Below are 26639 nucleotides of genomic sequence, written 5' to 3'. Positions count from 1 at the left end.
CACACACACTCACTCACACACACACACACACACACACACACACACACACACACACACACACACACACACACACACACACACACACACACACACACACACTCATAAAGTGCTTCCGCTGGTGTAATGAATGTTATTTGTGAGTGTAAGCGTTCATCTGGTATTCTGTGTGTTCCCGGCGGAGCTGCAGCTGATTAAATCCAGCATTTGCCTGATCCGCTGGTTTGAGAGCTCCAGTCCTCCTGAGCTCGTCAGATCAAAATTTAATGTCAGTCCCAAAAACTGTTTACTCTAATTAAAATGCGAGATCCTGCAGCTGAGAGTTTGAAGACTGTATTTATAATGCATCATAAGTGCATCTGAGTTCATCATGATGAGGTGTTCTAGTTTCTACAGTGAGACAGCACAGATATAGACTGACTAATCAATATCATAATACTTCCTCTGTTGATTCATCACAGCATATTAAGACAAGTGTCCTGAAATGTAATGTTTCAATATGCAGACTACAGACACAAATAGATAAAGTGCATAAAATAAACTGTACACTAGTCTGTAACAACACTTTATGAAAAGCCAAGTCATTTTAACAAGGCACATGAAACATCATAACACTTTGTAAGTAATAATATTCTTGGTTATGTCTTTCAAGAGTATAATGCACTGTTACTGCAAAATGTGTTGTTTTGACCAGGGCTTAAAAACGGAAAAAAAATCCATTCGGTTCACTCCGAGCAGAATCGATATTATAACGTTTCTGTTCTTGCGTTCCTCATTAGAACAATACGTTCCGAGAACGGTTTTCTAGAAAAAATACCGGTTAATAACGTTATTTTATTGCACAGCACGATAGATAGATAGATAGATAGATAGATAGATAGATAGATAGATAGATAGATAGATAGATAGATAGATAGATAGATAGATAGATAGATAGATAGATAGATAGATAGATAGATAGTGTGCCTTTTAATAACATGTTTGGCATTATGTTTACAAATGATTAAACCAAATTCCGTGTTCGTGTCATTTGAACTTCTTGTCTTTAAAACCGAAAGTAAACGAGTTCACAACCAGGGTTTGAAAATTAGCGCGGTCCGAAGTAAGGTGTTAAAAAAATTGTGCTATATTAACACCCTCAAATGCACTACATATAGCCTAGCGTCAGAAGATTTTATTTTATGAAAGTACAATGTTGCCAGATATTGCTACGAAAAACAAGCAATTACAAAAAGAGAGAAAAAGATATCCGAAATAAGCTCAAAGCTTGTGTTTTTTAAACAAGATTAATATATCAGTAACACTAACGTTCAACTTTCCACTTTATAAACGTCCCAAAGTGTCACACTAAATTGGAAAAATACACGTATAATAGGTGGATCTGGCAACAAACGGAGGCTGCACACGCTCTCTCACTCAACGCGCTCTCAAGCCCCGTTCACTGCGCTAGCTTCTCGCATCAACATGAATTGCAAACACTCATGCGATATGAGGTGGTTTAAACGGCTTAATAATCATTCAGAGAGCTTGGCATTTTATTTTTGAATATACAAAAATGACCAAGGGCCGGACCTCGGTGACCTCATAGCTGGCTACGGCCGTGCCTGGAAACGCGTTACAAATGAGCTAATAATTTTTTTTAAACAATTTTCTTGTTTGGTAATACTATAGCGAAATAAGCCCCTTCAAGACCATCCGCTTCACATTCTGACCACACGGCTTAATCTGCGATAAAAACCTGTTGACTTAATTATTCCTTACCTAATATGCATAGCCTATTATAGGCTATTTTCACTCAAACAAAAGAGAACTAAAAACAATAGACAATTTTAACTACAAGTTTTAATTAGGCTACAATAACTTAAACCTAAACATACCTTTGCACATGAAACAGCAGGTGCTCGTCGCATCAGAAAGGGCTCTGCTTATGACGTCTGCTTCGCGGGCATTTCACGGTGTATGCGTCACCGTTGCATTTGCGCACACAATTTGAATTCATGTTTTTGGTCTGCCAAATTGATATAATAAAGAGAACGATAAAAATACCGTTATTAACCGGTTAATTTGGAATTTCTGTTTCTGTTTCTGTTCAGAACGATTAAAATTGATTTTGTTTTCGTTTTTGTTCCTGTTCCTGTTTAATGTCATTTGTTTTCGTTTTTCGTTTTCGTTCCTTGAACCGGTTCAGAGCCCTGGTTTTGACCATGGTTACTGATTTGTTTTGTTTTTTTCATGAACTGCCTTCTTTTTTATTTTGAACTGTTCTCTGAGGTCCCCTTATAATGTTATCAAGATTTACATCAAAAAACATCATAATTTAGAAGTAATAGGCTATTTTCTGTCCTGTTATTTGAATAGGTGTGGTGGATTGTAGACTCGGAAGTAAATGCCAACTGCTGTGATTGGCTAATAGTTGTGTGTTAGACAGCCTACATTCCTCATCTAATAACAGACAAAGCAATTGTGTTCACGTAATGCATAAAGAGGCAGCAATGTAGAATCGCTGGGCGGGGCTTAAACTGGCAGCGATGGTGATGTAGAATCGGTGGGCGTGGCTAAACAGACAGCAATGTAGAATTGGTGGGTGGAGCTTAAACTTGCAGTGATGGTGATGTAGAACCTGTGGGCGTGGCTAAACAGACAGCAATGTAGAATTGGTGGGCGGGGCTTAAACAGGCAGCGATGGTGATGTAGAACCGGTGGCTTAAACAGGCAGCAATGGTAATGTAGAATCGATGGGCGTAGCTAAACAGACGGCAATGTAGAATTGGTGGGTGGGGCTTAAACAGGCAGCAATGGTGATGTAAAATCGGGGGGTGGGGCTAAACAGGCAGCGATGTAGAATCGGTGGGCGGGGCTAAATAGTCTGCGACATAAAATCAGTGGGCGGGGCTAAACAGATTGTGATGTAGAATCGGTGGATGGGGCTAAACAAGCGGCGATGTAGAATCGGTAGGCGGGCTTAAACAGGCAGCGATGGTGATGTTGAAATGGTGGGTGGGGCCAAACAGGCAGCGACGTAGAAACGGGGGGCGGGACTAAACAGACAGTGATGTGGAATTGGTGGAATCAGAGGGCGGAGCTAAAGAGACGGCGATGTGGAAGCGGTGGGCGGGGCTAAAAAGACAGTGATGTGGAATTGGTGGAATCAGAGGGTGGTGCTAAAGAGACAGCGATGTAGAATCGGTGGGCGCGGCTAAACAGACAGTGATGTGGAATTGGTGGAATCAGAGGGCGGAGCTAAAGAGACGGCGATGTGGAATCGGTGGGCGGGGCTAAACAGGCAGTGATGTGGAATTGGTGGAATCAGAGGGTGGAGCTAAAGAGACAGCAATGTAGAATCGGTGGGCGGGGCTAAACAGACAGTGATGTGGAATTGGTGGAATCAGAGGGTGGAGCTAAAGAGACAGCAATGTAGAATCGGTGGGCGGGGCTAAACAGACAGTGATGTGGAATTGGTGGAATCAGAGGGTGGAGCTAAAGAGACAGCAATGTAGAATCGGTGGGCGGGGCTAAACAGACAGTGATGTGGAATTGGTGGAATCAGAGGGTGGAGCTAAACAGACGGCAATGTAGAATTGGTGGGTGGGGCTTAAACAGGCAGCAATGGTGATGTAAAATCGAGGGGTGGGGCTAAACAGGCAGCGATGTAGAATCGGTGGGCGGGCTAAATAGTCTGCGACATAAAATCAGTGGGCGGGGCTAAACAGATTGTGATGTAGAATCGGTGGATGGGGCTAAACAAGCGGCGATGTAGAATCGGTAGGCGGGCTTAAACAGGCAGCGATGGTGATGTTGAAATGGTGGGTGGGGCCAAACAGGCAGCGACGTAGAAACGGGGGGCGGGGCTAAACAGACAGTGATGTGGAATAGGTGGAATCAGAGGGCGGAGCTAAAGAGACGGCGATGTGGAATCGGTGGGCGGGGCTAAACAGACAGTGATGTGGAATTGGTGGAATCAGAGGGCGGAGCTAAAGAGACGGCGATGTGGAATCGGTGGGCAGGGCTAAACAGACAGTGATGTGGAATTGGTGGAATCAGAGGGCGGAGCTAAAGAGACAGCAATGTAGAATCGGTGGGTGGGGCTAAACAGACAGTGATGTGGAATTGGTGGAATCAGAGGGTGGAGCTAAAGAGACAGCAATGTAGAATCGGTGGGCGGGGCTAAACAGACAGTGATGTGGAATTGGTGGAATCAGAGGGTGGAGCTAAAGAGACAGCGATGTAGAATCGGTGGGCAGGGCTAAACAGACAGTGATGTGGAATTGGTGGAATCAGAGGGTGGAGCTAAAGAGACAGCGATGTAGAATCGGTGGGCGGGGCTTAACAGACAGTGATCTTCTTCTGCGGAGGCGCTGCTTATCCACACTATTACATCATGGAGTAGAACATTACAAAAGCTGTCATTTTAGCAGACTGCCTTCAACATAAGCTGTTTTTAGACTAATGAACAAAGTTTTGTGTTTTGAAATGATTTGTTTTGACGTCTTATCTGTCAAAAGATCATTTTTTAAATATTTTTATATTTTCTGATTTTGTTCGTTTTTCTTGAAGTTTTAATAATTTAACTTTGTTGTGTATTTTTGTCATTTTATTTGTTTTTATTTTTATGTCTATAATTCTTATTAATTTTTATTTTATTTTTAGTTAAATGAAATGAAAATGAAAGCTTATTTCAAGCTATTTGCCAATATTTTATTTTATTTCAGTTGACAGTGAAATATTCAGTTGATAATTTATTTCAAATGGTTTTTTTTTTTTTTTTTTTTTTAGCTAATGATCATATCAACTCTGGGTTGTTAATTGCATCTTATTATTTATATTTAGCTTGATGTTTTATTATCTGTCTCTGCAGTGCATTCTATATCCAGTGTGTGTGTGTGTGTGTGTGTGTGTGTGTGTGTGTGTGTGTCATTCTCTGTGTTGGGCTCAGTTGCTGCATGTTTTGACGTTCAGATGCGTTGTGTTTAGTGAAAGCATGATGTATGTTGTGTGTGTTTAAAGCTCTGTTTCTCTTCCCGTCACGAGGCATCAGAACTCAGTTTCCTCTGTTGTTGTGTGTTCGTATGACCCGTCTGCTCATGTTGTTATCGTGGGCCGGCCGGCGCTCTATTATTGTAACGATGAGCAGGACAGAATGTTTCCATCGCGCTCCATGACCTCACATTCATCATGCTGGAGCTCGTAATGAAGATAATTACCGTCTTTATTCTGTAACGAGGACGTACGTTCAGCAGGAAACCCAGATTCAGACGATTGCGTAACCTTTCATTCGCTTCACTTCCCTTTCCATGACAGATTTGACATCTGCCAGTGGGGTAAGAAAAAAAAATCTTGTTTAGCCTTTGAATTAAGATTATTTTTCTTGGCCCAGTGACAGATATTTTTGCATGTTTTAAGCAAAAACTAACAAATTTTAATAATATTCCCTAGAAAACAAGACTTAATATCTTAAATGATTTTACTTGTCAAGTAAATGCATCTTGATTTAAGAATGTTTAGATATTTATACTAGAAAACAAGACAAAAATACACAAGAAAATAATTTTTTGCAGTTTAGATTTTGCTTCAGTATGCTCTGCTGCATGCAGCCAGGGTTGCCAGATCTGTGTGACAAAAAAAGCCCAAATGGCCAGTCATAAACAGCCCAAAGTAGCACATAATGACCATATATCCCAAAAATGAAAACTCTAAATGTAATTTCCATACCTAAAACTCTTATTGTTCAGTCACTGTTATGCACATTGATCATAAACACAGCTAAGAGATGAGTAAAGCAAAATATTTCAACACAAGCATTTCAATTACATGTAATTTATGCAAAATATAAAACCTTTAACCTACAGGAAAAATAATAAACCCATAAAATAAATACATTCTACTGCCATTATGCTAGCATTTTATCCCATAAAATATGTTTTATTTTACAGGATAAAATGCTGGCATAATGGCAGTAGAATGTATTTTATGGGTTTATTATTTTTCCATTGGGTTAAAGGTATTGTGGTAGAATTATTATTATTATTATTATTATTATTATTATTATTATTATTATTATTATTATTATTATTATTATTTTAATTTTATTTTATTATATATTTTTTAATTTATTTTTTATTTTGTATTCAATAAAAATATGGTCAATTTTAATATTTTTTTTATTTTATGCCATAAACTACTGTTAAATAGAATTTTATTTTATTTTATTTATGCTCAATCTTTAAATTTTTATTTTAAAAATTTTATTTTGCTTTTAGTTTAAATTTTATAACATAATTTAAAAAAATTCTTAATAAACCCACTGCAACAGTTTGAAAAAAAAAAAATAATAATAATAATTACGTGGAAAAAAAAACACGGACTTGGCAACCCTGCATTCAAGTTCTTATGCATATTACTAATCAAAAATTAAGTTTTAATATATTTACGGTAGGAAATGTACAAAACATCTTCATGGAACATGATCTTTACTTAGTATCCTAATGATTTTTGGCATAAAAGACATAATTCTGACCCATACTTACCCATTGTGAGGATGAGGCTGAGATGTAGAGTGGAGTTGGACTGCAGTCCTGCTGGTTTTTAAGTGAAGCACAGCAGTAATATCATTGGGGTTAACTAACTCCAGCTGATGAGTGGCGTTTGTCTGGTTTCTGTGATTGTGTGCAGTGTTGGGTTAGTCGGCGTGAGGCGGCGTCCCTGGGCTCTTCTAATGAGGCCCGGCGTAACTCCACGCCACTTGCGGATTACGACCCGCCGCGCGGCCAATTATCGGAGCGCTGACCGCTGAAACGCTCTGTGATTAGCAGACAGACGCAGACGAGCAGGTGAGCAGGTGGGCGGCCGCTCTGGAGCAAAGCATTGTGGGTCATTAGACTGCATGCTTAAGGAGAAGAGCTTAATTAGTCTGCGAGGGTCTCGGCCTTTGTGTCGACGGAATAAAATACTGGCGTAATGGCCACAGAAAACATTGCTGAAGGCACACAAGGAGTGCCGCTGGTTTGACTTTCTGCCACTTTGACATTCCTGATGATAATTGGCTTGTAATTATTTTTATTTTGCTTTATTATTTAGTTTCGCCTTTTATTTTATTTTTGTAATAATGACAGTCGAATTATTTTATTTTCTCATTTTTTTATTTTGCTTTTATATAAATATATAATTAAATTTTGTTGTTATTTTATGACATAAAATACTGACATAACAACAGTAGAAATTATTGTATCAATAATACTTTTTTATTAATATTTTTGTTATTTTATTACATATTTTACAAAATTGTCTTCTATTTATTTTTCTTTTTTAATTGTATTTTATGTCGTAAAATATATATATATTTTAAATCACTATTAAACAGTCCTAAAGAGTGCTGATGATAATTTTCTTGTATTTGTTTATTTATTTATTTTGCTTTATTATTTTATTTTACCTTTTATTTTTGTTATTTTATGGGATAAAATACTGGCATAATAGCAGTAGAACTCATTGTTGTAGAATAATTTTAGTTTTTTAATTTTATTTTCATTGTATAATATAATTTTATAATTTTATTTTTTTGGGTTAGGGTTTCTTTTGTTATTTAATGCCATAAAATACTTGACATAAAGTAGAAATCATTGTAATAGAATAATACTTTTTATTTATTTTTGTTTTACATTATTTTTTATTTTACTATATATTTTACTATTTTTTTTTATTTTAATGCCATAAAATATCATGATTAAATCACTATTAAACAGTCATACAAAGAGTTCCATTGGTTTAATTTTGTGCTCTCATGACCTTCCTGATAACAATTGGCTTCTAATTATTTTCTTTTTATTTATTAATTTATTTATTTTCCTTTATTATATATTTTCCTTTATTCTTTTATTTTATTTTTGTTATTTTATGGGATTAAATACTGGCATAATGGCAGTACAATGTGTTGTTGCAGAATTATTTTATTTTATTTTATTTTATCATTTTGCTTCAATTTTTTTTACTTTTTTACATTTTATTTTGCTTTAAATAAAATCTTTATAAATTTTATATTATCATCTATTTTAATATTTTTTATTTTATCATAAAATACTGGCATAACAACAGCAGAAATCATTGTAGTAGAAATGTATTTTATTTTATTGTCTTTTTAAATTTTATTTTGCTTTTTTTATTTTATGCCATAAAATACTGACATATCAATAATCATTGATCAGAAATCATTGTAGTAGAATAATACTTTTTATGCATTTATTTATTGACATTATTTTTATTTTACTATTTGATATTATTTTATTTTATGCCATAAAATATCATTATTAAATCACTGTTAAACGTTCATACAAAGAGTGCGCTTGGTTTGACTTTGTGCTGCGACCTTCCTGAAGATAATTGGCTTGTGAATATTTTGACCGCTTTAAGTTTTTGAGATCAGTTTTTAAAGAGAAATGCAAATGTTTTATCATATTTTAATTTTAGGTCTGAAGGTTATTCTCGGTAATGAAAGCAGACACAAATGAAAGGATGCAAACAGCCGTGGAGAAGCTCTGAACGTCTCTGACGGAAGCGAACGGTGACTCAGGGTTTGTGACATTTGCGGCGCTCGTGTTCAGCGACGCTTTAATGAAGCGTGTTAGATGTGCTGCTCCACACGCATCTGAATGTCAGAGAATCAGTCGGTCATCAATGGTTTCATGAGTCATGAGAATCTGTCTGATTCATGAGAAATGAGTCAGATGTTCAGGTGGATGTTATGTGGCACAGAGATCGGTAGCTCTATTAGTAAAATCTGTTGACTTTAGCAATCTTTGTTGCATTATGTGCCAATGGTGACCATTCAAAAATGGGGAAACAGCACTTTTCACGTTTATTCTCCAAAGTTTGCATGGCTGTATCTCAAGACGTATTAAAGATATTTTAATGCCCTTTTAGATATTGGCTCTTAACAAACTTTCCTTTTGGCATCTTCATTTTTAATGACCAATGGGATTCGGTTCCAGAGATATTGGAATTTCAATATGGCTCCAGGAGTAAATCATTGAAATTTATACATATGTATACATAACCCAAATGTAGGTCAGTTTGCAAAAATACAAGACTGATTTTGTTTTAAAGAGGAATGCCTGGTGAACAAATAATGCTGAAACTAGAGATATATCTTGTTTTCTTCTGTCAAAACTACTGCGTTGAACATACCTGTCTGAGTGACATAAATACTCTTTTTCCAAAGTTTGCATGCCTATAACTTAAGAAGTGTTAAAGATATCGTAATATGATTTTAGATTCTGGTTCTTAATAAACTTGTCTTATGGAATCTTCATTTTCAAGGCCCTACATCATTCAGTCCCAGAGATATGGGGATCTCAATGAGGCTCTATGTTCAGATTGTTGAATATTACACATTTTCAGTGGTCGAAAATCAAATGTCGGTCAGCTTTGTATAAGGCTGATACTTATTTTATTTAAAGAGCAATGTCTGAAGAAGAAATAATGTTGAAATTAGAACTGTATCAAGTTGAGGAACATTGTCTTGCTTTCTGTAGTCTAGTCATAAGATTCTATATTTGAATCTTTTTCCTTTTATTGTTATGTAATGACTAGATAAACGCAATCCTACATTTGGTTTTTGAACATTAAAACAATGGGTAGGATACTAAATTTGCACATGAAGCTGCACCAAGATCTCAATGTCTCTAGGATTAAACCATACAGGGCCTTTCAAATGAAGATTCCAAAAGGAAAGTTTCTTAAGAACCAGAATCTAAAATCACATTAAAATAACGTTAACACTTATGGAGTTACAGGCACACAAATTTTGAAAAAAGAGTATTTAAGACATTCAGACAGCTATGTTCTATGCAATTGTTTTGATAGAAGAAAACAAGATACAATTCTAATTTCAACATTATTTCTTCTTCAGACATTGTTCTTTAAATAAAATAAGTATCAGCTGCACACAAACTGAAAAAGAGTAATATTCAACAATCTGGACATGGAGCCTCATTGAGATCCCTATACCTCGGGAATTGAACAACGTAAGGCTTTGAAAATTAAGATTCCAAAAGAAAAGTTTATTAACAACTAGAATCTAGAATCATATTGCAATTTCTTTAATGCTTCTTGCATTATAGACATGCAAACTTTGGAAAAGAGTTAAATGGCACTCAGAATATTCATGTATATTCAATGCAGTTGAAGGAAACAAGATATATCTGTAATTTCAAAATTATTTCTTCTTCCGTTATTCCTCTTTAAAAGAAAAGAAGTCTCAGATTTTTTCAAACTGATCTACATTTGGTTTTTGATGACTGAAAATGTGCACAATTTAATGATTTACTCCTGGAGCCATATTAAAATTCTAATATCTCTGAAACCGAACCATATAGGGCTGTAAAAATGAAGATACCAAAATGAAAGTTTGTTAAGAGCCAGTATCTAAAAGGGCATTTAAATATCTTTAATAGTTCTTGAGCTACAGGCATGCAAACTTTGGAGAATAAACATGAAAAGTTCTGTTTCCCCATTTTTGAATGGTCACCATTGGTACATAATGCAACCAAGATTGCAAAAGTCTTAGATTTTACTAATAGAGCTACCAATCTCTGTGTAAAAATAAGATTATGATGCTGCCGTCTTTCTGAAGTCATTTTTACTTCCATTGAATTTAGCTCTGAATCTCAAGAGAAAATGGCCATTTTGGCCTCCTACAAAATAGTGGTTTACCCATTAAATATTCATCTATGGCATTTAATTTTTTGACTTTCATCACTATACATGTCTATCCTCCTTCTGAAAGATTATTAGCAAAATCAAAAATTCGAGCTGGGGAAGTTTTTTGAAATTTGCTTGATTTGACACAGAATGACACATCTGTGCATTTGACTCTGTGGGAGTGGCCTGTGCTTGTGTAGCAAATCAGAATCAGTCTCTCCCTGTCAATCATTCTGTACAGTCACATTTGTTTGAAGTTTATTTTGATCAGATCAGAAGTTCTTTTTTTCTGATGTGAGTTTTGCAGAAAAACTAAGAGGTTTTAAAACATCTGAAATGATTTACAGCACCTGAGACATGAGAGACGATTGTAGGAGTCAGTTTAGTTTCCTCTCTCATCTTCTCTCTCTCTCTCTCTCTCTCTCTCTCTCTCTCTCTCTCAATTTCAATTCAATTCATATTGCTTTATTGGCATGACATACTTGGATACATATTGCCAAAGCATTCTATACATCAGAATAGAATCAAAACAAAAATACATATAATATACATCCATAAAAAATAAAAAATACATTCATATATATATTTATATAAACATTAATGGTTCTACTAATACAGATGTGTTCACTCTTTACTTCTTATTTTATGACATTTGTAAATATGTTGTGCTACCAAAGAGGAAGTAGGTCCTTCACCAAGTAGTATTTTTAGTTTGTTATTTTCATGGAGTGACTGGAACTCAGGAATAATCTGCTGTATTTGACTGTACAGTGAGTCTCTTAGGGATGTGTATTTGTCACAGTGGAGGAGAAAGTGTTCCTCTGTCTCAACTGCTCCTGATCTACATTCGTTACAGATTCGCTCTTCTTTAGGTAACCATGTCTTTTTATGCCGTCCTCTTTCTATGGCTAGCTGGTGGTCACTCAGTCTGTATTTGGTCAGTAAATGTCTGTGTGTTATATTCCTGACTGAGACCAGATACTCAGCTAGACTGTACTCTCTGTTGAGTTTCACATAACATTGGAGACGACTTTGGTCTTTGGTCTGTTCTTTCCAATGTTGTATGTATGTCTCCTTTTCTTCATTTAGAATTTCTTTGATTCTTCCATGTTTCTCAAGTTTGGTGATATTGAGTGCCTTGTTAGTCAGATTGGACACCATTACACAAAGATGACTTTTTTGAGCACACATTTTTTGTGTTTTTAGTGCTTTAAAATGAAGAGAATCCTCAGAACTAGAGTTTAAGTGGATCCAAAACTTTAAAACTCTTTTTTTAATGATTAGATTTAGGGGAAGACGGCCTAGCTCAGCTCTGCAGGCGTTATTAGGTGTGTTTCTGTGGACGTGAAGGATACTTCTGCAGAACTCTACATGCAGAACTTCTAAAGGGTGTTTGTGCCAATCTTTATGGCTGTAGTTACTCGCTGGGCCCCAGATCTCGCTTCCATACAGGGCAATAGGCAGTATGACACTATCGAAAATCTTTGTCCAAATTCTGATGGGGATATTTATTTTGAATAATTTTGTTCGTATGGCATGCAGTGCTCTGCGGGCTTTTACAAGTAATGTTTTTATTGCCACATTGAAATTTCCTGTGGGAGTTAAAACTAGACCAAGATAGCTGTATTGTAAAACATGTTGTAGAGTAGTGTTGTTTAAAGTAAATATATGTTTATGTTCTAGATTTCTGGTTTTTTTCTGAAATATCATAATCTTAGTTTTTTGGATGTTGACTTCTAAGGTCCAATCATGGCAGAATTTAGTTAAAATGTCAAGGTTGTTCTGGAGACCTTCAGGTGTTTTAGATAAAATTAGCAAGTCATCTGCATATAATAAATATTTGACTTCTGTGTCAAATAATTGTAGTCCAGGGCTGTTTGATCTCTCTCTCTCTCTCTCTCTCTCTCTGTGTGTGTGTGTGTGTTAGAGTGGGACTCTGCCTCTCTCTCTGCCTCTCTCTCTCTCTCTCTCTCTCTCTCTCTCTGTGTGTGTGTTAGAGTGGGACTCTGCCTCTCTCTCTCTCTCTCTCTCTCTCTCTCTCTCTCTCTCGTTCTCCCGCTGCATCATCATCCTATTTTCTCTTGCTCTATTTTGGGAATGCAGAAGCAGAATTATTCCTCCTCATTTTTCTCTCTCTGTTAATTAGATTTAAACGCTCTCCCCGCTCATTTGCATATGAACACCCTCTTAATGAGAGCAGATAATGAAGCTCTGTAATCACAGGCCGCAGCGTGTCTCTCATCAGCAGAGGAAACGCTCGCATTCAGCACATTCATAACACACGCTCATATTTGTGTGTGTGATAGAAGTGTTTCTGTAGGTCACAGTGGGTTCAAAGGCTTTAAGAAGTCTCTTCTGCTCACCAAAGCTGCATTTAATTGATTAAAAATACAGTAAAAATTCTAAAATATTTTTACAATTTCAAACATCTGTTTTTAGTGTGAATATCTGATTACCTATAATTGATTTCTGTGATCAAAGTTGAATTTTCAGCATCATTAGTGTCACATGAACCTTCAGAAATCATTCTAATATGCAGGAAAAAATTCTGAAATATTTTTACAATTTCAAACATCTGTTTTTTATGTAAATATCTGTTGTTATAATTGATTTATTTGATCAAAGGTGAATTTTCAGCATCATTAGTGTCACATAATCCTTCAGAAATCATTCTAATATGCAGTAAAAATTCTGAAATATTTTTGAAATTTCAAACATCTATATTCTATGTGAATATCTGATTACCTATAATTGATTTCTGTGATCAAAGTTGAATTTTCAGCATCATTAGTATCACATGAACCTTCAGAAATCATTCTAAAATGCAATAAAAAATTATGAAATATTTTTACAATTTCAAACATCCGTATTTTATGTAAATATCTGTTGTTATAATTGATTTATTTGATCAAAGGTGAATTTTCAGCATCATTAGTGTCACATGAACCTTCAGAAATCATTCTAATATGCAGTAAAAATTCTGAAATATTTTTGAAATTTCAAACATCTATATTCTATGTGAATATCTGTTAAGCTATAATTGATTTCTGTGATCAAAGTTGAATTTTACGCATCATTAGTGTCACAGGATCCGTCAGAAATCATTCTAATATGCAGGAAAAAATTCTGAAATATTTTTACAATTTCAAACATCTGTTTTTAGTGTGAATATCTGATTACCTATAATTGATTTCTGTGATCAAAGTTGAATTTTTACAGCAGCATGTGTTTCTGAAGGTGTCAGTCATATCTAAATTAGCCTCAGTCTGTTTGTGTTGTCCTGGTTTGACCCGGGTGATGTTCAGTGGCAGTAATCAGGGGTTGCGTACAGCTGCGTGTGTGTTTTTGGCCGTGGGCTGCTAGCGTGCCACTGTGTGTAATTGAAGGCAGTTAGGGAATGATGTTAACAGTAATCACGGCGATAAGACGCACGACTCCGGCAGCACATTTTGTTGGCAAAAAGCTGAGGAGTAATTGGGGTTCCCATGTGAGCTGCTGTAATGCTGGACTCCATCCGCTGTGGAAGCCGTTAGCATGAGCGTTTGTTAGCGTGAGCGTTTGTTAGCGTGAGCGTTTGAGCCACAGGTTAAACAGACGTCTGTGTCTAATTATGAGCATAATCATATTAACATAACGGTATTCATGAACCTTATTGCATTGCAAGACTGAATGTGTGCCATTTATATACTTGTAAGCAAAAATGTAATAAATTAAGTATTTTCTATTTAAAATGTTTTAAATAATTACAAAGAAACAGCAAGTAACATTAAAGTAAACATGGCATTTATTTCAAAAAGACTAAAATAGTGTTTTCTTGTAAAATGTACTCTAATCTTTAATTTACAAAGATTTGATGTATGTATGTATTTATTTATTTTTCTCTCTGTTGTAAATTTAAGATTGTTAGTTGTATGGACAGTTCATTTATTTTAGTTTTGTTATGTATTAATTAGTTTTTTTTTTCATTCATTCATTCATTCAAATTTTTATATTTATTCATTTTTTTCTTCTGCATTTAAAATTTTAGATTGTTCTTTAGTTGTACCAACAATTCATTTTTCAATTTTTTTATTAATTAATTAATTTTCTTTTTTATTTTTATTAATTAATTAAATACATTTTTTTAATTCATATTTTTGTCTTTTATATATTAATTAATTTGTTTTATTTTTCTTTTTTTCATTCATTCATTCTCATTTTTAAATGTATTCTTTTTTTTTTGTTTTTTATATATTAATTCATTCATTTATTGTATTTTTCTTTCTTTCATTCATTCATTCCTTCTAATTTTTATTTTATTTATTTTAATATATTAATTAATTTTATTTTTCTTTCTTTTATTCATTAATTCATTCTAATTTTTATATTTATTCATTTTTTCCTGTTTTAAATTTTAGATTGTTTATTAGTTGTACCTACAATTCATTCATTTTCATTTTTTTATTAAATAATTCATTCATTTATTGTATTTTTCTTTCAGTCATTCATTCTAATTTTATATTTATTCTTTTTTTTCTGTGTTTCAAATTTTAGATTGTCAGTTGTTGTACTGAAAATTAATTTATTTTAATTTTCATTAATGAAATAATTTATTAGTTTATTTTTGATTTCCTTACCAATCCATTCATTATTTTTTAATACAATTTTTTCTCCCTTTATATTGTCAGTTGTTGCACTGACAGTGCATATTTATTTATTTATTTCTTTATTTATTTATTCATTCATTCATTCATGCATGCATTCATTCATTTTATTTTATTAATTTTTCTTTCTCTATGTGTTTTAAATTTTAGATTGTTGGTTGTTGTACTGAAAATCCTTTTTTTGTATGAATTAATTAATTTTCTTTTTCTTTCATTCATTCATTCATTTAAATTTTTGTTTTTATACATTTTTTCTCTGTGTTTTAGATTTTAGATTGTCAGATGTTGTACTGACAGTGCATATTTATTTATTTATTTATTTACTCTTTATTCATGCATTCATTAATTTTTATTTTATTCATTTTTCTCTGTGTTTTAAATTTTAGATTGTTTGTTAGTTGGTTGTTGTATTTCTCAGGTTCTTAGTAAAAGTCTAATCAGGAACCAGTTCTGCAAATGATCCACTGTTGATATTCTACTGTCCTTGTTCAAATATACATACATTTATGAATCTCTATCTCGCATCTGCTGCAGACAAACATAAGCTCATGGCATCTCAATGCATTGATGTGTTTAACTCTCTGTCTCTGCTGCGGTTTTCCCTCAGGTCCTCTGCGTGTGGTGGTGCCCACAGAGTCTGTTTCGGCTCATCTGGGCGACACGGCTCTGCTGCGCTGCGAGGTGACGGGTGAACCCATGCCCGTGGTGCGCTGGCAGAAGAACAGAGAGGACCTGCCCTTGACCTTCGACCCCGACAGCAGAGTGCTCATCCTGCCCTCCGGATCTCTGCAGGTCAGCCGCGTCCAGCCGCCCGACTCGGCCACGTACCGCTGCTTAGCGGAGAACCCCGGCAGCGCCCGCACCGGCACAGACGCAGACCTGCGCGTGATTCCCGGTGAGTGACCCGTCTGACCTACAGCACACTAACCTAAACTAGTGCTGCAGGACACACTCACCGCTACCAGACACCTTTAGTCACACAGCGCTCTACTGAAGACTAATGGATCCAAAGCAGATTAACACTGCAAAAAATTATTTTCTTACTGCGTGTTTTTGTCTTGTTTTCTTGTATAAACATCTAAACATTCTTCAATCAAGATGGATTTACTTGACAAGTGAAATCATGTAAGATATTAAGAATTAAAGATTTAAAAATGTTGTTTAAAACAACCACAAATATCTGCCAATGGGGTAAGAAAAACAATCTTAATTCAAGGGCTAAACAATATTTTTTTTCTTGTCCCATTGACAGATATTTTTTGCTTTTTTAAGCAAAAACCAACATTTTGGCTTTTTTTTAGAAAACCAATATCTTTTTAATATCGTCTTACTTTTAAAGTAAATTCATCTTGGTTCAAGAATTTTTAGATATTTATAATAAAAATCAAGACACAAATGCTAAGTGTGAAAATAATTCCTGATAATTTACTACAAGATATTTATGTCTTTCTTTCTTCAGTCGCAAAGAAATAACGTTTTTTGAGGAAAACATTCCAGGATTTTTCTCCATATAGTGGACCTCAATGGTGATCAACGGATTGAAGGTTAAAAATGCAGTTTAAATGCAGCTTCAGAGGATTTTAAACAATCCCATCTGAGGAAGCAGGGTCTTATCTAGTGAAAAGATTGCTCATTTTCTAAAAAGTGTTACAATTTATACACTTTTTAACCTCAAATGCTCATCTTGTCTAGCTCTGCCTGTACTCTGTGTACTCCGGTTCAAGACAGTTAGGGTATGTCTAAAAACTCTCATCTCATTTTCTCCTCCAACTTTAAAATTGTCCTACATCGTTGCAGAAGTGAATGTGCAAACAAAGGCAAACGCCCTTTACAAAAATGGTAATACAGCGATGTAGGACCATTTTAAAATGTTTGAGGAGAAAATGAGATGTGAGTTTTTAGACATACCCTAACTGTCTTGAACCGGAATACACAGAGTTCAGGCAGAGCTAGACAAGACATCACAGCATTTAGTGTATAAATTGTAATTGTTTTTTTAGAAAATGACACATCGTTTCGCTAGATAAAACCCTTATTCCTCGGCTGGGGTCATTTAGAGCCCTTTGAAGCTGCATTTAAACTGCATTTTTAACCTTCAATCCATTGAGCACCATTGAGGTCCACTATATGGAGAAAAATCCTGGAATGTTTTCCTCAAAAAACTTAATTCCTTTGCGACTGAAGAAAGAAACACATGAACATCTTGGAATAAATTATCAGAAAATTTTTACTCTGGAAGTGGGGTAATCCTTAAATGTTGCAAAATTGATCAAATATGATACAAATTCGGTTTCAGCTGTAACCAGTTTCAATGTTGTGAAGTTTATCAAATATGAAACATTTTCAAGTCATTTTATGTTACAGAAACACTCATGATATATGTGACCCTGAACCTCAAAACCAGCCATAATAAGCTTTCCACTGATGTCTAGTTTGTTAGGATACGACAGTATTTGTCCAAGATACAACTATTTGAAAATCTGCAATCTGAGGGTGCAAAAAAAAAAAAAATACAAATATTGAGAAAATCGCCTTTAAAGTTGTCCAGACTTCTAAGCAATGCATAATACTAATTATTAAGTACAAAAATTAAGTGTTGATATATTTATGGTAAGAAATTGACAAAATATCTTCATGGAACATGATCTTTATATAATATCCTAATGGTTTTTGGCATAAATAAAAAATCGATAATTTTGACCCATACAATGTATTTTTGGCTATTGCTACAAATATATCTACGTGCTACTTAAGGCTGGTTTTGTGCTCCAGGGTCACATATTTACTTTGGCCATTAATTAAAAATAAACTGACCTGTATTGTTTCCCAGAATGCACTGCATTGTGTTCTTACTCGCTCATTATGTGTGTTGTGGTTTGTGTGTGAATTGTGTTGTGTTCCTGCGGCAGGTATCGGAGCTCAAATATCAGTCTGTCATTTTCTGTGAGGATTCTGAATGATTTCTGCAGCTCTGACATTTGTGTTGATCGATGTACAGGAATCAATGACTCATTAGTTGTGTTTGAATCCAGAAACCTCAGCGTCCTGCTAATGACTCCAGACCTTCACTCCCGTCATCAACACCTCGTTTAGACTCTACACTAACATACTCTCGCATAAAAACAAGCTCACAAACCAGACAGATTGCCAAGAAATTGGCATTTAAGGAACACTTCAGCCAAAAAATTTAAATGAGCTAAAAATGTGCTCATCTTCAGGTCATCCAAGATTAGGATGAGGTTGTTTCTTCATCAGATTTGTAGAAATGTGTGTTCCATTGCTTAAGTGAATGGGTGCCGTCAGAATGAGAGTCCAAACAGCTGATCAGTGAATGGATGCCATCAGAATGAGAGTCCAAACAGCTGATCAGTGAATGGGTGCCGTCAGAATGAGAGTCCAAACAGCTGATCAGTGAATGGGTGCCATCAGAATGAGAGTCCAAACAGCTGATCAGTGAATGGGTGCCATCAGAATGAGAGTCCAAACAGCTGATCAGTGAATGGGTGCCGTCAGAATGAGAGTCCAAACAGCTGATCAGTGAATGGGTGCCGTCAGAATGAGAGTCCAAACAGCTTATCAGTGAATGGGTGCCGTCAGAATGAGAGTCCAAACAGCTGATCAGTGAATGGGTGCCGTCAGAATGAGAGTCCAAACAGCTGATCAGTGAATGGGTGCCATCAGAATGAGAGTCCAAACAGCTGATCAGTGAATGGGTGCCATCAGAATGAGAGTCCAAACAGCTGATCAGTGAATGGGTGCCATCAGAATGAGAGTCCAAACAGCTGATCCGTGAATGGGTGCTGTCTTAGCATTTCAGTTTTAGTTAAATTTTTAGTCATTTTGTTGTGTGCTTTGTTCATTTTTAATTCAGTTTTAGTATTTTTTATTATTATTTTGTTTCATCATTTAAATTTTAGCTTAATTTTTAGTATTTTTTTTTTTTTTAGGTGTAATGTTTATTAGTTGCTATTTTACTATATAGTTAAAAACGTCTTAATGTTGGATTTGTTTGAGCTTTTGTCTTGTCAAGATGTTAACTGATGGACTGGAGTGGTGTGGATTATTGTGATGTTTTTATCAGCTGTTAGGGCTCTCATTCTGACGGCACCCATTCACTCCAGAGGATAAATGACACATTTATACAAATCTGTTCCTGTAAAGACACAAACAACTATTCCTTTAGATGTTTCAGGCGAGTGTAAACAGAGGCTGTATTAGTGTTGATATGTGAGTGTGGTCAGTGCTGCTGTACAGGAGCTGGATTTGTCTGTCAGCTGCTGTCATGAGGAACAGGAGCCCTGCTGGGATTCTTAGTTAGACTTGACATTTACAGCAGCTACATCAACAACAACACACCAGCTTAATGAGACATTCGAGGAAACTCCATCTCAACTTTTGGTTTCTGTTTATTCAGTGAATGAATGAAGGATTGATCAGAGTTATGAGTGAGGGTGAGAAAGCCAATCTACTGAAATGCTATTTAAACGTACAGTTATTATTATTCCTCTGAGTTTTAATATCTGACTGCTATTCCTCATCTATCTAACCAAGCCTAGCAACTACAATCATGTTAGTGACATGCTAATGCTAATCAGGATAGAAACATCTTAATGACATGCTAATCATGCTAATCAAACAACTGACTACTAATGCTAACAACTAGCTACTAATGCTAACATCATGCTAGCGACATGCTAGTAACAGGCTAATCACGCTAGAAACATGCTAGAAACATGATAACAACATGCTAATCATGCTAGTAACATGCTAATAACTTGCTAATCATGTTAGAAACATGTTAATCATGCTAGTAACTTGGTAATAATGCTAGTAATGCTAACATCATACTAGCAACATTCTAATGTTAGCTACATGTTAGAAACATGCTAACGACTTGCTAATTATGCTAGAAACATGTTAGTAACTTGTTAATCATGTTAGAAACATGTTAACAACATGCTAGCAACACGCTGTTGACATGTTAATCATGTTACAAAAATGTTAGAAAAATGCTAACAACATGCTAATCATGTTAAAAACAGGCTAGCAACATGCTAGTAACTTGCTAATAATGCTAGTAATGCTAACATCATGGAAGCAACATCCTAATCATGCTAGCTACATGTTATCAACATGCTAATCATGTTAAAAACATACTTACAACATGCCAATCATGTTAGAAAAATGCTAGTGCCTTGCTAATCATGCTAGCAACACATTATTGACGTTAATCATGTTACAAACATACTAGAAACATGTTAATCATGTTAGAAACAGGCTAGCAACATGTAAGTGACTTTTTAATCATGCTAGCTACATGCTATCAACATGCTAAATAAGTTAGAATCAGGCTAGCAACATGCTAATAACTTGTTAATCATGCTAGCAACATGCTAAATAAGTTAGAAACATGATAGCAACTTGTTAGTAACTTGTTAATCATGCTAGCTACATGCTAGCAACATGCTAAATAAGTTAGAAACATGCTAGCAACATGCTAAATAAGTTAGAATCAGGCTAGCAACATGTTAGTAACTTGTTAATCATGCTAGCTACATGCTAGCAACATGATAAATAAGTTAGAAACATGCTAGCAACATGCTAAATAAGTTAGAAACATGCTAGCAACATGATAAATAAGTTAGAAACATGCTAGCAACATGCTAAATAAGTTAGAAACATGATAGCAACATGCTAAATAAGTTAGAAACATGCTAGCAACATGTTAAATAAGTTAGAATCAGGCTAGCAACATGTTAGTAACTTGTTAATCATGCTAGCTACATGCTAGCAACATGATAAATAAGTTAGAAACATGCTAGCAACATGCTAAATAAGTTAGAAACATGCTAGCAACATGCTAAATAAGTTAGAAACATGATAGCAACATGCTAAATAAGTTAGAATCAGGCTAACAACATGTTAGTAACTTGTTAATTATGTTAGCTACATGCTAGCAACATGCTAAATAAGTTAGAAACATGCTAGCAACATGTTAAATAAGTTAGAATCAGGCTAGCAACATGTTAGTAACTTGTTAATCATGCTAGCTGCATGCTAGCAACATGATAAATAAGTTAGAAACATGCTAGCAACATGCTAAATAAGTTAGAAACATGCTAGCAACATGATAAATAAGTTAGAAACATGCTAGCAACATGTTAAATAAGTTAGAATCAGGCTAGCAACATGTTAGTAACTTGTTAATCATGCTAGCTATATGCTAGCTACATGCTAAAACATTTATCCATCCATCTATCTGACAGACTGTATTGCCTTCAAAACATTAAAGCTTTAAAACTACTTTAAGCTTCAATTTTTTTTGGACTGTAAACCATAAAATGTCTACAATTTCTACAAGTTTTAAAACATTTTAAAACATTTTTTAAAAACCTGTTCACAGTTTCTGATCAGGCTTTTTCAAGCCAACTTATGTTAACTTTGTCTTGAATTGATGACCTTTTTAATCTAGTTGATGTTGATCCTCTAAAGTGTGTAAAATGAGTTCCTGCGATCAGTTATTGAGTATCCGCAGACGGACGGGTCTCAGCCGCTCTAAGCTGTTCCTGCTGACCGTCTGCTGGTCTGTAATGATATGCGTGTAGATGGCGAGCGCAGGACTGGAGCGCTGGAGAACTAACTGAGAGAAATGCTGGAGTCCCCTCCGGCCGGAACTGACTGGGTTGTTTTCTGACCAACGTATGCTGGATGTTTGGCTCAGGGCTGTTAGGAAGCGTCTCTGGAGGGAGAGACAGACTGAAGACTGAAACGCTGCTGTAGGCTTCAGGATGTGAACACTGCAGCACTTGAGCTGAGCGTGAGGAGCTCACAGACATGCAGCCACTAGACCAGCAACAACTGACCTGTGTGTGTGTGTGTGTGTGTGTGTGTGTGTGTCTGTGTGTGTGTGTGTGTGTGTGTGTGTGCGTGCGTGCGTGCGTGCGTGCGTGTGTGTGTGTCTGTGTGTGTGCGTGTGTGCGCTGATGGCGAGGATAAACAATCAGATGCATGTGTGTAATCTAATGTTTGTGTGTTTCCTGAGCAGAGCCTGGAGTATCGCGATCGCTGACGTTCCTCCAGAGACCTCAGAAGGTCACGGCTCTACAGGGCAGAGATGCGGTTCTAGAATGTTCCGCCTCTGGATATCCCAACCCGTCCTTCTACTGGATGAGAGGAAACGAGCTGATCCAGAGCAGGTGAGCACAAACACATCACTGCACTGCAACAAATCGTCTTCTTACGTAGTGTTTTTGTCTTGTTTTCTAGCATAAATATCTGAACATTCTAGAATCAAGAGGTGGATCAATCATTTAAGATATTAAGTCTTGTTTTCTAAAAAAAAAATGATGAAAAAATTGTTAGTTTTTGCTTGAAACAAGCAAAAATATCTGCCAATGCAGTAAGAAAAAAAGCTTGTTTAGCCTTTGAATTAAGATTTTTTTTTTTTTACCCAATGGCAGATATTTTTGCTTGTTTTAAGCAAAAACTAACCTAATTTAAAAAACAAGAACAAAAAAAAACAAGACTTAATATTTTATATTATTGCTTCAGATATTGATTCAAGAATGTTTAGATATTTATACTAGAAAACAAGACAAAAATAAGTAAGAAAATCGTTCAATGACCTTTGAAATCTACGGACGTCTAAGAAACTAAAAAATCTGTCCTGATCTTTAGTTCTGTCACAGAAATTAAACTGCAAAAAATATATATATTTTTTAATAGTTGTCTTGTTTTCTAGTATAAATATCTAAACATTTTTGAATCGAGGTGTGAATCAATCATTTAAGATATTAAGTTTTGGTTTTTAAAATATTATCAAAATTTTGTTAGTTTTTATTTTTGCTGTGTAACTCGATTCTTTACTTTCTTTTTTGAGAAATGTATTCTTGATGACTAAAAGTAGTAATTTATTTCAAAAACAAACAAAAAAAAGGACAGTAAATAAATAAATAATACAGACCCCCATTGGAAATTTCCAGTAGAATCCCAGCAACATTCCAGAAATTTTGGAAACTTTAGCAGGTTTAGCAGAAATGTGCATATATAACATTTCCATATATGAAATATATTGTCATATAAAGTAAAACCATATTTGAAACCTATTATAATTTGGAACAACTGCACATGAATTAAAACATATAAATTAATAACAATGACATAAACATAATTTAATAAACATAAGTTATGAGATATATATGTCACATCTCATAACTGTATATGTGACTCTGGACCACAAAACCAGTCATAAGGGTCATTTTTTTCTGAAACTGAGATTTATTCATCGTCTTTTTGTACAAAGCTGAATAAATCAGCTTTCCGTTGATGTATGGCTTGTTAGGATAGGACAATATTTTAGTTGAGATACAACTATTTGAAAATCTGCAATCTGAGGGTGCAAAAAAATCTAAATATTGAGAAAGTTGTTTTAAATGAAGTTCTTAGCAATGCATATTACTAATCAAAAATTAAGTTTTGATATATTTATGGTAGGAAATTTACAAAATATCTTCATGTTTAATATCCTAATGACTTTTGACATAAAAGAAACATTTTGACCAGGAAAATGTATTTTTGGCTATTGCTACAAATACAGCTGTGCTACTCCAGGGTCACATATGTCATATATTACATTTCTGTATGGGCCAAATGTTTGCATGCTACTGTAGTGTATTCCAGCTCTAAACTCTGATTTCAGCTGATCTGTATGTTAATAGACTTCCATTAAAGCATCTGTTATGGCAAGCATGAGAGAGCGACTCTCTTCTGCATTGATGTTGGTTTTCTCTTCATCTCTGCTGCGTTCGGTTGATCTCTGTCGAGTCTGATGGCGTTTCTGTTCTGATTCTCCGTCAGATCAAAGAAATACTCTCTCCTGAGCGGAAGCAACCTGCTGATCAGCAGCGTCACAGACGACGATTCAGGAACATACACCTGCGTCGCTCACAACAAACAGCAGAACATCTCAGCGTCCTGCGAGCTCTCTGTACTCGGTGAGTTTACTATAACCCTCAGATCCGCAGCTCATTTCATCAGAAAACTCTCATGACTATACTACAGACATATGTGATCATTCTAGCTTCATTTACTCACCTCTGTGAGTCTTTACTCTCAAAATCTGCCAAATCTTATTCATGCGTCAACATTAGATCCACTTGTTTTTGAGTTTATGATTGTGATGCAACTAAAAGAGATTGTAACATCTGATGCACACGTCTGTTCTGAAATGTTTTTATGTTTTCTGCTCAGCAAGGAAGGCTGCATTAATTTGATCAAAAATACTGTAAAAATGTAAAATATTATTATAATTTAAAAAGCTGTTTTCCATGTGAATATCTGTTAAACTGTAATTTATTTCTGTGATCAAAGCTGCATTTTCAGCATCATTGCTCATCTATTAGAACTCATTCTAATATGCTGACTTGCTGCTAACAAATTCTTAAATCAAGAAGGATTTTCTAGACAAGTAAAAATTATTGTCGTTTTCAGAAAAAAACAAGTCTTAATTAAGTGCAACAAAGAAAATTCTTTGCCAATGGGGTAGGAAAAAATATTTTAAGCAAAAACTCAATTAATTTTGACTTGTTTTTTCTGAAAACATTTTGATATTTTGGCTGGAAACAAGACAAAAAATCTAAGTAAGAATTTTTTTTTGCAGTGCAAGCATTTCTGATTATCAAAGTTGAAAAAAATTGTGCTGCATAATTTTTTTTGTGGAAACCATCATGCATTTTATTTTTCAGGATTCAAAAATTAATATAACGTTCATAAGAACAGCATTTATTTGAAATAAAAGTCTTTTGCAATATTAAAAATGTCTTTGCTGTCACTTTTAATCAATCGTATGCATTCCTAATTAATAAAATTATTATTTTGTTTTAATTCCAGACTTTTATTCCAGTCTATACAGACAGAAATGTTTCCTAAGCAGCAAATCAGTATATTAGAATGATTTCTAAAGGATCATCACTGAAGACTGGAGTAATGATGCTGAAAATTCAGCTTTGCATCACAAGAATAAATTACATTTTTAAATATATTCACACAGAAAACAGTTATTTTAAATTGAAATAATATTTCACAATATTACAGTTTTTTCTGTATTTTTAATCAAATAAATGCAGCCTTGATGAGCATAAGAAACATCTTTAAAAACCATTAAAATCTTACTCCAAATCGTATATATATATACAATTGACAAAAACGCACAACAAAATACTAACATGTTAATTCTACATTTCAATTCAAGATTTTTTACTCATTTAAAACACAATGAAATGTAATATCCTCCCTTATTCTTTTTATATATTTTAATATGTTCAAGTCAGAATAAGCATGTTGTTTGAATTTTACATGATTTTTTTCCACTGAATGACAATGTAACATTATTTCAACCAAATTGTGACATTTTATTCTACAAAAACGTATTTGAAACATTAAACGTAGACACTTTACTTACATTTAAATTTGCTATGGAAATAAAATCACTTTTGTACATTTCCTTTGGCGTGAACATCTTAACGTCTTTGACCTATTTATATTTATTCATTTACGGCACTTTTTGATTCAAAGCAACTCAAAAATGAACCTGTTCGTAATGCAAAGTTTCAGACATAGTTCAGATTAGTAGAAGCATGAATATATGAGAAATAAATGAATTGATTTTGAATTCACCCAAACAGTGACAATAATTGATCTGGATCAGATGATGAACATCTGCTCTTTAGTCGGCATCCGTGCGGCTTGACGCGTTCATATTAATATTCATGTGTTGTTCTGACGGAGAGTTTGAGTTTGTGTGGGATTAAAGACATTTGGAAACTTCTGGAGAACCTTTGCCGAGAAACACTCTTGTTTGTTGATCTGATTCTCATTTCCGTGAGTTTCTTCTTCCTTTGTGGGATCTTCTCTGTTTGATCATTAGCTCTTTGAAATGAGGTTTTTGTTCTTGTTTTTATTTTGCCATCCGTGCAAATCCTCTTTGTTTATATTCAGCGCTTATTACGTGAGATTTTCACAGATTTGTGTGCTTTTGTAGATGTTTTGTTCATTTCGGAAGGCAGATGGCTCAGATTCTACATTCTGATTGGACGCTGGTAAACCTGCCTCTGATACATTATTCAACAGTTAGCTCTGTTCCTCAAATCTGATTGGCTCAGGTTTCAGCTTCAGGTTTTGATCTGTTCTGCTTAGTAAACCAGTTGTTAGTTGTAAGTGCTTCAAACCACTAACTAGACCAGATAAGTGTGCCGCTAGTGTTCATTTCAGCTGTGTCCATCATCACGTCTCTGTCATGCGGTGCATTTG

General features: G+C 34.8%; 1 protein-coding gene across 1 annotated transcript in view; it reads left to right on the top strand.

The window, feature by feature from the left end:
• The window catches only part of dcc (DCC netrin 1 receptor), a 185484-nt gene that overhangs the window by 11868 nt on the left and 146977 nt on the right, over positions 1–26639 (top strand). Inside the window, exons 4-6 of the mRNA XM_073840175.1 lie at positions 15940–16227; positions 22378–22528; positions 24189–24325. Of these exons, the coding sequence (XP_073696276.1) occupies positions 15940–16227; positions 22378–22528; positions 24189–24325 (576 nt within the window). The remainder of the gene's footprint in view (positions 1–15939; positions 16228–22377; positions 22529–24188; positions 24326–26639) is intronic.

The sequence above is a fragment of the Garra rufa genome, chromosome 5, assembly GCF_049309525.1.
Source record: "Garra rufa chromosome 5, GarRuf1.0, whole genome shotgun sequence".
NCBI classification, from domain to species: Eukaryota; Metazoa; Chordata; class Actinopteri; order Cypriniformes; family Cyprinidae; genus Garra; species Garra rufa.
Note: the sequence above shows the minus strand (reverse complement) of the source record. Positions and strands in the feature narration are given on the sequence as shown.